The 15,842-nt window shown below is 43.9% G+C and overlaps 1 protein-coding gene across 1 annotated transcript in view; it reads right to left on the bottom strand.

The window, feature by feature from the left end:
- Nucleotides 1-15,842, bottom strand: part of KSR1 (kinase suppressor of ras 1) — a 73,685-nt gene that overhangs the window by 21,071 nt on the left and 36,772 nt on the right. Inside the window, exons 2-4 of the mRNA XM_005439833.4 lie at nucleotides 14,420-14,560; nucleotides 3,097-3,244; nucleotides 462-933 (exon numbers count right to left, since the gene is read on the bottom strand). Of these exons, the coding sequence (XP_005439890.3) occupies nucleotides 462-933; nucleotides 3,097-3,244; nucleotides 14,420-14,560 (761 nt within the window). The remainder of the gene's footprint in view (nucleotides 1-461; nucleotides 934-3,096; nucleotides 3,245-14,419; nucleotides 14,561-15,842) is intronic.

The raw sequence follows: 15,842 nt of genomic DNA, 5'->3' as shown, positions 1-15,842 counted from the left end.
AGACTGTTTGTCTTGTTACGGAGCTATAGTTGTCTGTACTGTCATAAATGTGTTTTAAAGCTCACACTAGCAGCTAAAATAAAATGAAATCATTAAAGGATACCAGCCACCTGAACTGTGGAACTTTTAAGGACAGAAGAGAATTCTAGTATGTGGAAATGGCTATTAGAAGCTTGAGAAAAACTGGTTGGGGCCCTTTAATAGCAGCAGCCATCCCAACCCGCCCAGCAGGTGCAATTTCAAATAAATTCAAGTAAATTTCAAGTACAGTACTCTACTAACAAGCAGCTTTTGTGGCTATCTTGCAATATCTCACTGACACAGATTATCAGACTGCAGCGAAACCACAACAAGGCAACTGAACACCAGCTCTTTCACGGTCAGAACTGGAGCACTGAATGCCCTTCGGTACAAGCACAGCCCACCAGCGCTTGAGGGGAAGGAGGAAGTGTCATGCTTACTTTATAGGAGGAACTTCATCTATCCTGTTTCCCAGCTGTGATTCGTGGGACTTGCTCCTTGTGAGGGTTGGGAAGTTAGGTAGCAGCTGAAAAACCTTCCGGCAAGGGGGAGGAGGAGTCCGTGGTGGCTTCAGCTTATGCCGTCTCTTGGCTTGAGGAGTGGTTGGCGGAGTGATGGTGATGGTGTGAGGAGTCCTTGGCGTTAACCTTCCACTGTGTGCGGGGAATGCAAAAGGGTCCAGGAGGTTTTCTGCATAGACAGAAGGTCCGTGACTTGAGGCAAGAGAATCTGAGGACGGGATGGTAGATACTGACACAGAACGCGCCTGCTGGCTGCTGCCCTTGGGAAGGTGCGGTGCAGAGGGAGTCCACGTGGGTACAGAGGAGCAGGGGGCTTCAGTCGTGTTTGCAGAGCTGTTCTCCCGGCGTGCCTCAGAAAGATTCATCAGCACATCATCTTTTAACTCCCCTCCTGTACACCAATGACAGCCACGTTAGCGATTGGTTAAAAGGAAAAGCCAATGTATATACACATACATTATGCTGCTTTGGGCTTTAAGGTGGGGTTTTTCCCTGCTCTGCCCCTGGCCAAGGTGCAAGCCTAGTTTCTCCTCCCCCGACACACACCAGCTGAAGCAACCTTTCCAACGAGAATGGCAGTAACTACCCTCCTTTCCCATCTGTAGCTGTGTATCTCAAAAGCTAAAGTCAGGTCCTATGTTCTAAGATGGGCTGAATTTTAACAGACAGAGGCCCTGCTGAAGAACGTGCGATATACATACCTACCTAAACCAGGCACCCACATCCCAGTGTGAACCTATGTGGGTTTAGTGCCAATCTGTTTAGACAATTCTGTACATCCAGCCTGGCACCCTGTCTGCTTTTAGACTGGGCTGTAGTAAAAAGAGGACACAATTTCCTAACAGCCAACAGAATCGCTAAATACCACTTAAAGTGAGAAAGGCCATTAGACTGGAAATAAGGAATATCTAGGAGCTTCTGATACTCATTTGGCCACTTTTTTCTCTCTCTGGCATGTAACCAGTGCCTAGAACTCACCTGACACCTGGAGTACTGGGGCACTGCTGTTCAACTACAGGCAGCAGCAGCACCCAGCACAGAGCTGCTGTGTTTGTTCAGGCTCTGTTAGATAGAGCTGCACCAGGGACAGACAGCTGGACAGACAGGAACCACCACGTCCTGCTGGATCACTGGTTCAGCCCAGCACAGCCTGCTACAGACCCTAGCACAGTAGTTCAGAATGGTCCAGTACAGCCCGTAGACCAATTCTGGGTACAAACTGGGGGGGCGAGGTGGGGGGAAGTACAAGGGCCTGCAGCAGCCAAGTGGGAACACACAGCTTACTGGGCTAATTTCAGAGGCTTAATTCATCACAGTAACTCTCTGGCTTAATTTTAAGTATGTCCTTAATGACTTACATGAAGGTGAAAAGTCAAAGCTTCAGGGCCTGTTGACTAGTCAGTGGTTGAAAAGAGATCACACACCTGGATTTTTAAAAACGCCATTTCTTTATAATAAGTGAACGCCATTACTTCTAACAATGGCTGGTTTTGCCACAGTATGGATGGGAAATATTTGACAATCCAGGATAAGAAAGATCAGAAAAAAGGAAATATGAAACTGAGCTGTTTGTCAACTTTTTCGTTAACTAATCTTTATGATTTGCAAATGGTATGAACTGTCATAATACCAACAGGAAACATCACCTTTCAGTGACAGATTAATAATTGCTACAAAGAAAGATGTGATGCACGTTAGTACCAGTATGCTGTGAGAAACACTATCGTACAAACAGATTTTACAATGCCTTTGAAAATAGCTTGGGGAAGGTGACAGGGGAAGACAGTGAAACAGCACTCTGGGAATCCTGAGCTTGACTGATCTTAAATAACTTGGTCAGATCCATTTGGATGGTGAACACATGCATTTATAATTACACAGTACCCTTCTTTCCATAATTTCCAGGTACTCTTCTTTCTAGCTCTTGAATCCGCTATTGGAATCTAGCAATGATTCCATCAGTACTAGCAGTCAAAGAAAAATAGCAGGAGACAAGCGGTTTTAAGGAGAAGCGAATCACCTGGCACACTAGAAGCTATGCAGTAATAGAGGGCTGTCAGAGCAATGCTTTTTCTCTTTCAAAGCACTGAGCTGAACAATACTCGGGCTTCTGAGCAAAGTAATGCCGAACAGAATGACATCTTCTCTCTGAGCTAGAATATTTGGGGAGGGGATTACCTGCAAGAAATCTGGTTGTATTCGTTAGGTCAAGGATATGTGTACTGAATGATGGAGGATTAACTGGAACATTAGACACAACTCTGAACAGAGAAAGAACACGGATATAGTCTATTAAGACAGGATGCTTCTACATACATTTATTTCCATTTATTTATTTTTTTGACATGCTGTCAAAACCAAATCCAATCCACAGCTCTAGATGCACGTGATCACTGCAACTTCATGTACATCCGAGAGCTATAACCTGATGCTGCTTACAGAATATACCCAAAGACATTACCCAGAGGTTTCTGCAGATTGTCTCGTATGAAAGGAAGCAGAACAGGGGCCAGGCTGCTGAGAAACTAATGCCACAGAACAAGGCAGTCTGTACCTGATGCAGTCACCTTCCGTAAGCAGCTCAGCGCCCCATTGAGTCTGGAGCACTCCTCGTCTCTGGCACCACATCTCTTCATTGTTTCTTTCACCTTTGACTCATTCATTTCTAGTAAGGCATCTAAGGTTAGCTCCTCTGGTATTCTCTGCAGAAAAACAAGACAATACGTTTTTGGTTTTAACACACACATATAAATAAGATTGTCACTTGTTATTCTGATGTACTTTAAATAGTGCCACTGTCTCACTGCCCAGTCTGACTCATGATTTACTCATTTTGGTATTGCATCTCTCTTCAAGATCACTGGGTCAGGAACACCATGTGGCAGATCTCAGCAGTGCTCAGCAGCTGCTCTCTCCCCTCCTACAACATGAGCGATCAGGCCTGTTCTGGAGTGTGCTCTGTATCACTAGGAAGTTATGGTCGTTCTCAGGTATTTAAGTTAGGATTAGAGGTGACTGAAATATTCTCCTCTTGTGGAAAGTTAGTATTTTTGAAAAGCTAGTAATGAAAGCATAACTTCATTAAAAATAGCAGTCAGAAACAAAACAGGCCTAAAACCTGAAAAATGTCAGATAAAGATGTTTGGCTTTTCAGTAGGGAAATGAAAAGTAAAAACAGTGAGGAAAATAACTTCTTTTTGTTAAACAAAAATAAATGTTTTGACAGAGAGATAGCGACCTCCTCCTCAAGCAATTTTTCCTTCATTAGAGAACCAGCCTTACTCGTATCTCGCTTGGAAAGATATTTGTGCAGAACTCCTTGTACATCTTAATAAACCAAAGCCCCCAAAGCGATAAAGTTTAGATCAGGCAGACACAAAAGATTCAAGAGACTGGGAAGCATGAAATGATGTGGTATTTCCTGACACAGAATTGAGCTGTGTCGCCTCTCTCCTCCCCCATTCAAATGTTTCCAGTGTAAGTCTGCAGCAATTGTGGTTTATAAACAAAACCAGGATATTTAGCCCAGATACCCAGGAATTTCCCTGAAAGTTTTGCCTAAACAAACCTCACTGCTGCCTACTTTCACAATGAGATCACAAATTTCACAGTATTTGGCCTCCTTCCTAAAGTTTCAACTCCTGGAATCAAGCTATAGAAAAGGGTTTCAACTTTTTATTTGGAGGGGAAACTCAAAAATGTACCTCGCTGTTTGGAGAAACAAAAACCTTGAAATCCTCTAGATGCTTAAACCCTGCTTCCAACTACAAATCAAATTTGAATGTTACTGAATGTCCTTTAACAATCACATCTTTCTTAATCCAGACTCATGCCTTTGAGATCTGACGCATCACTTTTAATTGTGACAGTGCTAGAAACAGCCCCAACCTTTGGAGCTTTGTAAGTGGTAACACAAAGAGTAATCACATAGTTTCCATTTTTAGTAACTGTTGCATGGGGCAAACAGAATAAATTAAGAAAGCACAGAAATCTAAGAAATGCATCCTGCATCTTCTGTCACATGCCCTGAACCGGATGAAACGCAAAACACAGCTGACTCAAGGAGAGGCCAAGAATTTGAATGAGCAGTAAGCACAAAGCGAGTCCACAGCAGAGCCGGAGTTCAACGAAGTTTGGGTAAATTTTCTTGGTTTTCTATAATTAATATTAGCAGAACAACAAAGCACAGATATCCCAGCTGATGCTAGGTATTATTATTAATTTTTCTGCACACTCAAACCACCAAGATGCAGGGGATGCAGGGGTAAGACTGGCCCAAAAAGCTTGTTCTTGAATGAATTCCACTCAGATAAAATGCAGGAAGCACAAAGCCTCCAGCGAAAACACAGTGCAAAATCTACCCTCCTGGGATTCCCAACCCGATATTACACTTCAAAGGACAAAAAACTCCAGGGGTTCAGATCATCTGAGCTGAAGCTGGAATGGGTTTCCACAACTCAAATATTCCAGCACAAAGCCAGTACAGGTTTGTTCACACAGAGCCCCGGCCAAACTGGGCTGATAACAACAGAATTAAACCAAGTCCTTCTTATAGCTAGCTATTTCTGCAGCACCCCCTGAATTCCTCTCCCCTGCACGCAGACCGGCAGTTCACAGAAGCATCTTTGTTCAGCGCTGTCACAAGGGCAGTTCTGTGATGCAGGACATCAGCCTCACCGCAACACAGGCAGCTCTAAAAGGGACAGTGACTGGGGGCAAACATGGCGCAAGTTTTAGCATAATATGGAAGAAAGTTTTCTACACCACCATGGGTGCCCCTGTGCTCTGGAGCAAGGAAGCTAATGTTTCCCCATTAAGCAGAGGGGAAAGCTGATGTCTCTTACAAAAACATTTATCCCATTTCATGCTTTTACATGGTTTTAAGAGTCAGTGGGATTACAGCGATGTCATTCTTGAATTATCTTCAAACATTTCCTCACCCCCACCGCTCCCCACTAAGAAAACAACCCAGATTACACAGCCACTGTTTTAAGCAGCAGCGTCATTCTAGACCCCGGTATAAGCTACCAAGTCATGTCACCCAGCATCACCTCACTTCGCTATCCTTCACGTGACACAAATGTAACCCGTAACTTATTAGAGCTATTAGTAAGTCAATCAGTAAAATGGAAGAGACTAAGACTTCCTCAGGCAAGCAAAGCTTTTCCATCACAGCCAGTTCCATGGCCCAGACTTTAAATGACCAGCGCAAACAGCTGAATGCAAGGCCAGCTGGGATGGGACTGGTCGCAACACCATTAAGGATCTGGTTTCTCCAGTGCCTGCTCAGTGGCAGGATCCAGAGTGGACAGGCACCACTGAGCTGAAGTGTTCGTGCTCAGGGTAGTTACCAGCACAGGAGGTACCAAGGCTTGGCAGCAAACAACACTGAGGCTGGCAGAAAGGTTAGCGACCCACATGGCTTCAAAAAAGCAAGTGTGGCATCAGATACTGAAAAACATTCTCCCAGTTTAGAGGTCACAGGAAAGTCAGTAAAAAAAAATCCCCAATAAAAAAGCTTTAGAAATCCCAAAACACAGATGCTAGAAAAAAAGGAGGAAATCAGTCCGGTCTGCAAGCCTGTGCCCACTCAAGTAGCCCGAATGCAGTCAGACTCTCCTCTCTCTGCTCTTCTACAAGGAGAGCAAAGTACAACAGTTACCTAGGGCAGATGCCACCAAACCTTTGGCAAGAGCCTTGTACCTGTACGGCTAGTCCTCAGTGAGGCAGGAAACGGGCAGGCCTTTGGACTGAAAAAAATGAGTATACTGAGTCCATGCTTCAGTTTGTATCAATAAGGCAGAACTGACTATTTTAACTTAACGCAAATTAGCTCTCCTGGTTGTATAGACAAGACTTAACTTGGGAATTCTCATTCCCCACAGTAAGAGTTATGTGGAACGGCATCCAGGCACAGCTCCTGGTTGTAACAGCACACACACTCACTGCTCTCCAGGCACAACTCACAAGCACAAAATTGCTGAGCTCACAACCAGTAGAGATGCCCGAGGACTGCAGGGATGGGGTGCTCCTGCACAGTCGTGTTCAGAGCCTACAGATCCTTCTCTCATTTCCAGAGGGGAGCACAACCAAATGTTTACTGGCACAAAGAATTTAACTGTCCTCTTTGTCCTACAGCAGCTTGATGGTTAAACTCCAGGATTGCCTGTTCTTTTCTTTTTTAAAGATTAAACCCCTGCTACCAGGAATCCCCAGCTTTCACTTCTAATTTGCAAGCCTTCCTGCTTGCAGAGAAAAACCTTGAAAACATTTTTTAAAAAATTATAAAACATTCCAAACTATTGAGCTTTTTAGAAGTGTTAGGGCATTTTTTCCTTTGTCTCATTCATTTGCAGGACACAATCACTACGGGGGGGCTTGATCACCCCTAAGCTGACTAGTTTCACTTCCTTAAGCAGGTCTGTGCTCTACAGCCCGATGTGTGGCCTGCCATGAGAAGCTGTAACGGCTCACACAAAGCACAACTGAGCAGCAAAGAGCAGCCCCAGCTCTTTACTGCGAACTTTACTCTGCATCCCTAGCACGATCTCACGCAGACATGCACCCGACGACAAAGGGCCGAGCCTGCTGCTAGCTTGCCCCCTTCCTGGGCCTGCACAGAAAGTCCAATCTACTCTTTTCTCAATAGTTTAATTTTAGAAAGACAGAATAGCAAGTTGTAGGAAAGTATAAGTACGGAAAAGGAGATTATATTTAAACAATCCCAATGACCTTGAATCAGGAGAGCTCAGACTTTCTGAACCTGCTGCCAGCCCCCATGACACGCGACAAAAGAAATAAGCCTTCAAAGAGGGGGGAGGGAGGGGAAGTAAGAGGCTTTCTTTAAACAGCCACTCATGTGCTGCACATATGTGGTGGCTTAATATAAAACTGGTCAACCTGATCCCTGTAAGATTGGCCTGATATGATTTAGCTCCATCGTTAGCCCCCCAGCCAATGTGATAACCATAAGGGTCACTAGTTCGAGATGGCTCTTCAAACAGGTTCCACTGCTGCTGATGCTCTGGCTCAGCTGTTGAGCTGGCGGGGAAGAATGTCCCCTGCAAAGCACCCTGACAGTGTCCACCTCAGAGGAGCATGTGGTGGGCTGCAACGCCTCCAGTGCAAGCATAGTTCTGGGCCCTTGCAAAGGGGTTACTCCCAATCTTCAGCACGGAGGGTGAGAAACATGGGTCCAACAGACCTCTCCTTACCTGCCTCTTCAGGGGTCCTGTGGCTTTAAAAAAATACAGCTTTAAAAAAAAAATGCAGCTTAAAGGCTGGCATTAGGGCCAAGTGAAGTACCATCTCCCTGGGCACACCTCGCCTTGACTACAGAATGGCAGAAGAAGCTACAAGATATTAAAATACTACTCTAATAATAAGGTCAGAGTAAAAAAAAAAAAAAAAAAAAGAAAGAAAGAAAAAGCAGGAGAGACAGAACCTGCTTTCAATCTTTCAGCACCTCAAAACTGGCAGCTAAATCTAAAGCCTTACTCACCACACACTGTTCAGCAGAACTGATGCTAAAAAGCCCAGACCAGGAAATTATTCCTTTGTACAACAGGTAAGAGGACTTTTCTACAAAGCCTGCTGCTTATCAGCCATACAGACTGTGCGCTTCATGGTACACATGTTTAAAAGACAGAGAAGTAAATCACGGTGAATCCAAGAAGCCATCCAAAGGTTAGTCTCAATTAGTTGGGGTGAAGAGTTCACAATAGTCTTTAATCTTGTCTGGTGTCCAACTTAAATCCCTGAAACATGGCAAAAATGCTGGTATCTAACACAGTGGATGGGTTATTTTTGGTAAAGATTCCTCTCTGCAGATAAGCCTATGGAGCTAATGCTGCTGCTAACACTCTGCAAAATCAGTCTGACCTGCTCCTCAACCTAGTAGACATGGCTCTTCCTATAAAGCTAGACAGTTGTCAAGGCCCCAAATGCCTCCTCTTAAATCAATACATTCCCTCACCAATCATCCTCCCACAAATCAGCAGATGCTAGAAGAGAAAGCCCATTACATAAGGTGCTTAAATTCCCACCGATGGCTCTAAGCAAAGCATGTCAGGATGCTCTTAAGAACATCTTGTGCCTGCTAGTTGTTATTTTGCTCTGGTTTTCTGGTATCCAGTGGAGAAGGTGCTGAAAAATTGTTGTACTATTAAATTTCTGGAAATTTTACAGGCTTTCTGGAAAGCCTCTCACATCATATTTCTAGCTTGCGTTAAGCCATGGGTATATACAGGCTACGATTTCACTTATTGTCTTCCCTTCTGCTTCACCTCTGACACAACAGGCGGGGTGGAAAGGAGCTAACAGTCCCAGGCCATTCCCATTCAATAGGCACTCGGCGGAGAGGTAGCTGCGGTCACTTACTACTTTTCTGTGGGAAGACTGATGCAGAGGCTGCAGTGTTTCACTGCAGATCCTGAGGGGTAGCAGGAGCCTGTGCTGACCTCAAGGCATGAACAATGCACAGTGAAGAAGGCTGCAAGGGGCACCTGGACCCCTTGGCAGGGGAAGGGAACCCTGACAGTAGCAGAGACTATTTTTCAAGAGCTGTTTACACTGGGGAGAGGCCTTCAGCTGGAACAGAGCAATGGAATTTTAGATCCGGGAAGCCTGCAGGACAGAGTTAATTTGCATACACACAATTAGCACATTCAGGATCTCTGCTATCTGGCAGTCCAGTCAGAGCTTCTGCTGCCAGACCCATGGAAATCCCCATCAAACAGCCAAAGTCCTCATAGTCTGTTCATGCAGATATGCCCACAGAAAAAGATGAGAGGATACAGCTGTGGAAACCTGATAGGCTTAGGCAGATCTGCCTCTTCTATTCCCCCAACCAAAGTAAGGATGCACACACATTGACTCCATGCTTTTCCTCCAACAACTGATCAGCACGGTCTGCTACAAGCTAGATTACAGCCCACGCAAGTATAACAACCTGCCACGGTCTCATAGTATGAACCTTATGCCAATGCCTCATCCTCTACAGGGGCAGCAGAAGATCTTAGCAGACAAGCTAAGTGTGCCAAGCGCTGCCCCTGGCTCACTCAGGAACCACTCTCGACTACTTACAAGAAAGTAGGTCTTTGGCATGAATGCTAAATAGGAAATGAGACAAGTTTCACAATCAAACAGGAGGCATTACAAAAAAAAATACATACATTAGGTGTCAAATACATTCCCCAAATGGAACAGTCGTAAACCAGACCCAACCACAGCACTCTTTCATCTGCTCCCACATAGTGTCCCTGGTGGCAAAGTTCTGCTTATAGCCCGCAATCACTAGGGCAGGATTTGCCCCTCCCTGTGCATGACAGTTATCTACTCTAAAAACAGCTTTCCAAACTTGATTGACTGGAACCCCTGCTACATGCTGAGCGGGGCTGGTTCAGGCATGTTTCAGAAGATAAGGAGATGACTATGTTCTTAAGTTACTTTTTAAGATGATGACAAGTTATATGTGGGAACAAATGTAATAGGTTTCTGGGAAGAACAATGGTAAAGGCAAAAAGGATTTTTTCTGTGCTAAAGAAAATAAGCCAATAGAGGCTTTTTTAATCTCTTCTTTTTGATAGATGTGCCCCAAGCCCAGAACCCAGTAAGCAGCTCCGCAAGAGACTTCTTCCATCAGCCTGAGTGGGAACAGCGCTCTGTCCGCATCCTCCTTCCCTCCCACTCCCTGCTCAGTTCTTCACTCCAGCTCTCAAGGGGAGCAGGGCAATCCAGACCAGTATATTTTTCTAGGTCTGTTTTCAGAGCAACTTCTACCCACTGGAGACCACTACACAGCTTAAATATATCTTCTGTCTCTATGGCTTCTCATCACGTCTTTTCTAGTTCTCAGTTCAAGTATCAATTTTCCCAGTTTCAATCCACCATACTTAATCATTTATGCAACATTTCTGGTATTAAACTACACATACACCATGCTAACCAACTCTAGGACTCCTAGGCAAAAACAAGGACTCCAGCATTCGCTAGAAAAATACTTGACAATAAAGTTACAGAACAGTATTAGCCCAGCTCCAAAAGAGAGCCTGCTCCACGCTAGCCACCATTTTCTATGATAAAAACCTGTCTGGCAACTGATTAGAGGAACTATAGGAAAGAAACAGAAATAGCACAAGTTGGGGTGGGGTTTCAAACTTTCCTCACCCCTCAGAACTGCGTATTCACAGACAGCAAACAGGTTCACAAACTCGAAGCTTGTATTCACCACCTACCTCCAAGTCTGCTAGGTCCACACAGAACAGCCCTTTCACTCTACGCAGCATGACCGGCTGACTGTTATCCATGTTCACAGGAGTTTTAGCTGTTGCCCAACGCCATAAACAGTGCATTGTTGTTACTATAATCTCTTCCAGAACTAAAGGATTTTACAAGCAGTCATTATTCTTGTTTTAAATATAGGTTTTCAAAGAAAGACTGGAGCCCAACAACAAGACAGCAATTATAACAGCAAGAGCTTTCAAGCTTCACAATGTCTAGAGCAAGTCACTGAGCAAAAATAGTCTTCCTCTGGACTAGAGGAGTCAGCAGATACTTTAAATTAGAGCCAGTGCTCTATTTCTGACAGGAGAGCCTGGGAGCTTCTGTGCTTCCCCGCATGACAGCTTTATTTGGGAGAGGGCTGGGGGGGAGAGAGGGGAGGGGAAGAGAGGGAGAGAAAAAAAGCATTGTTCCTCTAACTGCTGAGCTAAAAAACTGCTTGCAATTAGCCTGTTTTTCGAAGGTGTTATGTCACAGATTACCACAATCTCGAAATGCTCCCTCCAGCAACACTAGAAATGCAAAGGGAATCAGAACTATTTAAAAAGCAAAAAACCATGAACTTGGGCCTTTCTCCTGATTTGCCCCTGACAAGTGATGGGCCGCAAGGAGAACCCTCCTGCACACACCTCCTGCATTGTACCTGCCGTTTCTATTCAGTTCTCAGAGGTGGCCAGGGAAGGGCTCTGTTGCAGCTGTTCTCCAAGGTACGTGGCAACTTCTCCCAACTAGTTTCAGAACCTGAAGGTCTCAGGAGAGGGCCATGTGCCCAACATGAATACACTGTTAGATCTGTGGGGTTTTCCTTCTCTTTGTAGCACTTTTTGGAAGCATTAAGAAGGAAACCTAGTATGACAATTTTTTACAGTGAGCTAACTATCTCAGAGATGGGGAGTCATACCTCGTACACCAGCCACAGAACCAGGTATGGGACCCGAGTGCCCCAGCTTTCATTGCCTGACCTACTCAGTCGTCTCTTTAAAGGCTCCCTAACCACCTCTCTCCCCAGTCACGTCACAGGCAGCGTACATAAAGCTAAGGGAAAACATTCTATATTTCTTAATAACTAACCTATTAAAGCTCCTTCTGTCAGTGATTTCCATTTTGAAAGCATTCAGCTGAAATGCAGTTCACATGCCGTATGAAATCTAAGCAAGAGCAGGAATGATCCCGTGATACCTGTAACATTTCTGAAAGACAACTCATCGTGGACAAACATCTCCCCTACACTGTCTGCTGAAGTCCATGCCACAAACACAAACAGTGGCTGCATTGCTATTTTCTAAGCAGTGACATAACAAGACAAAAGAAAAAAAATCACTGCAAGAACAGAGCAATTCATTTATTAGTCCAGCTATTTCCATTTCCCCAGATTACAGCCTGTTCCATCATGTCTACTCAAAATAATTTTAATGACCCAATCGGTGTTGCAGTTCTCCTGTCCAGCTAATATAAATGCCTCAGAAGCTGTCTGCAGCTGCATGAAATGGATATCAAACTTCTAAAAAATAACCATACACTTGGAATCACAGAGGAATTTAAATGCTTTGTACACCTCGTATTTCTGTCCCAGAGAAGGAACATGTTCATTACACTGGTCATTACTTGGGAGGGGGTAGCAAGAGAGCACAAATAAAAATAAAAATAATAAACAACTGGAAAATTTCCTCTTACTGCCTTAGACCAAAACTGAATTTGTTCACCCTTTTTAGTGAGAACACATACAGAAGGGCAGTCTCAACCTTCTTTGCTCCCTGAATTAGCAGGATGTGGCAGATTTGAACTGTCCACCTCCCTCCCCCCCTTCATCCAAGTCCACTCCTTCTCTTCACCTCTTCCCTTCCCCCCAGTTCTGCAGGCATCACAAAAGATTTAAAAATGAGCTACAAAGACATTCTTTTAGGCTCAGGCAATTCCAGTAACCTTAGAAACCAACAATAGTTAGGAGCCTGGCAGTTTGGCCACAGCACCAGGCTGCTTTTCTGTTCTCTTATTGTCACTGCTGCACCTTTAGCTGTGCTACCCAAAAACTTGCTGGGCTGGAAGGCAATATCCAGCATCACATTCAAAGTAAACAGTAGTAAATAAAAGGAACAACTTGGTCCTGAACTCATCCTATTTCACCATAGCCTGCTTAGTTACATCAGGACCAAGTTGGAATAACTTTCATGAAAATCTGTGGAATTTTTCACTCAGGCAGATTCCTGCTGTAGTCAAAGAAAATTTTTCCTTGTGAAAGGATCAAAGGAAACTGAATGAGAACACTGTCATCCAGCCTGCAGGGCCAAAAATGGGGAAAAGAATGGAAAAAGCCTTTTCTGCTTTGTTCAGCCACCAGTGGACTAAGCTCTACTTATACTGCCATTGCTGCTAGACTGAGCTGAAGTGTCCCCAGTACAGAACAGCACCAGGTAGTCATGCACAGTTCAGACCCAAGGGACCAATCTAATGTCAGTGCCTTGGAGTTCCCAGTAACCATCTAAACGCTGCTGGAATTTCAGGCTCCCCTTCCAAAAAAAAAACCCAAAAACAACAATGTGCCAGAGACAGGGGCTGGGGTCCTTGGCTTACGTGATCATTTTTTATTCCAGCAGAAGTGTCAGATTATTCTGTGCAGTAAAGAGACTTGCAGTCATTTGCATGTTAAGAATTAAACTGTAAAGATCAGCCGGAGCCATGGTCTGTGAGCATGAACAGCTGATGCTAGCCACCACAGACCACCACAGGAGAGTTACTCATTCCATTCTTTTACACTGATGCAATGCTCTTTGGTATTAGTTTGAACCAGAGACTTTACTTACGGGATGGGGATGTGTGTGTATAAAATGAAAAAACTCTCTTTTTTTCTAAACAAAGATTCCCACCCAGTCAAAACCCAGATTAAAATCCCCCTGCCCATTAGTGGCTTGCAGTCCACTTGATTTTGCGGTCTGAGTGCTGTGTGAGGCTACACAGTTTCAAATTCATCAGTCTGGGACAAGCTTGTAAACTCTGACCCCTTTTGCTAGTCTAAGTTTAGAGGGACACAGTGCTATTGACTATTTTTGGATCTTCACTAATTTATAATCACTTTTAGAAATAAATAGTCTGTAACACCATTTTTGTCCATTTGTTGGATACATCAGTGCACAAAACTGTAACTCTTGGTCCTTTTTTGGCTGGTACTGGACACAATATAGTACGGTACATTATTATTATTATCATCATCATCACCACCATTATTTAAAAGGTAATAAGTGATTAAGTTACGGCATCATTCTCAGACCTAGCAGGCAGAAGGAGGGGAGGTCCTGGTAATGCGAGACCCTTGTCTCATACTGAGCAGTATGTGTGAGGCATTCCTTCAAATGCTGTTATGAGAAAGTGCCTACTAACTCTGGGAGGAGGATAAAGGGAAGGGAGTGTTCTGGCGCTCTGCTGGGTGATCACTGCTTTTGGGAGAGCGGACACCCTTTCCACCAAAGGTCCCTCTGTGTATCCACACACTCCCACCTTGCCTGAAAGTAAGTTCAGGAAGCTAACTTAAACCCAGCAGGCACCTGGGAATGTCTCGAAAGGACAGGAAGGTTCTGTGCTGAGGATTGTTTTCCCCTTACCTGTACAACTTCTTTCCTCACATTGACAATGTCTAACCAGTCATTGAATCTCGGGTAGCTGTTGAGCTCTGCTGTCCTGTCATTCAGGGGCACACTCAGCTTACACTGCCGTTGTCGGTGGATGTAGTCAATCAGTTTCACCTGTTGGGATCCAGAAAGTAAACAGTTAAGTTCCTTAGAGTATGCTGTCATCTTCCTGGGCAATGTTTGTACAGTACCTAGCCAAAGGGGATGCTGGTTTGTGAGTGGGGCTCTTCCACGATATAAGAATTACATACTCTTATAAGCACTCAGGGGAATTCATACAGGGAAGCATTTCCCTCACACCAAGCATCTTTATTCTTCAACCTTTCAGCAGAAGGCAGGACCTTGCAGGGCCCATCCCTGCAGGACTCTTCTCTAAACACGTATCAACAAAAGTTCTGTGCAGAAGCTGGGTGTCATGCCAAAATAGGAAAGGGCATCCAAACCATGTGAAGCAATTAATTATGTTCAGTTTAAAGGCACTGCATATGTACATGCAACCTCATCCTGGATGCTGTGGGTATTGCTAGGTCTAACCTGCAGGACTATCTGCCTGCTCATCCATTGGTCCTGTATGGTTGTTACATTCTCTTACATCTGGCCTTCATTTAGGCTAGAAGATCAGTGAGGCAGGAATAGCCAGAGTATCCAAAGACTCCAAGACATGTTTTCTGAAGGGCATTTCTATTACAAAATCAACATTAAAAACAATGATCTTAGAAGAACAAAAATTCAGACAGCTGGACCTGAAGATCACTGTATGTATTCTGTTCTATTCTAAAGTTTTATTCCAAAGCTTTTATCACCTGACCATCTAATGCCGAATGCACTACATAGAAACCTTCACTTTAGGCACAGAAAAATAAATAAAAATAAATGGATGAGAAGGAATATTATTTGTGCTTTATGTTTGCTTATCAAAATGAAAATATTCTCAAAAAATTCTTTACTATGTTACACATTCTCATGTGGAAGACTTAAGCTTCAAAACCTTCCTAACAAAACAATGCCTCAAAGCAAGTCAGTTGATCTGTGATTTATAAACCAAAACATGTTCTTAGTCAAAAAAAATTTAGCTTTTGGGACAAGATCAGACTACAAATATAAAGGAAAAAAACAAACATGGATTCTTTAACCACTATAGTATCTCCCAAGTTTCTGCTCAACATATTTTTGTTCTATGTATCTGAATGATGCTATACATGACTTGTATGCACAATCTCAGTTACATACGGGAAAGAGAATTAGATCATCTCCTCCTTCTCCAGATAAAGGATATGTTAGATATTACAGGGGAAATAGATACTGCGTTTGATCTCAACTGAACAACCCCCATATGGAGTATAATGCTTTTTGCCTGTTCATCAGTTTGGGAAAGCTACTACTTTGTAATAACTGT

Source organism: Falco cherrug, chromosome 1, assembly GCF_023634085.1.
Source record: "Falco cherrug isolate bFalChe1 chromosome 1, bFalChe1.pri, whole genome shotgun sequence".
In the NCBI taxonomy this organism is placed as follows: Eukaryota; Metazoa; Chordata; class Aves; order Falconiformes; family Falconidae; genus Falco; species Falco cherrug.
The sequence above is the reverse complement of the archived record's forward strand: the minus strand, read 5'-3'. Positions and strand labels throughout refer to the sequence as shown.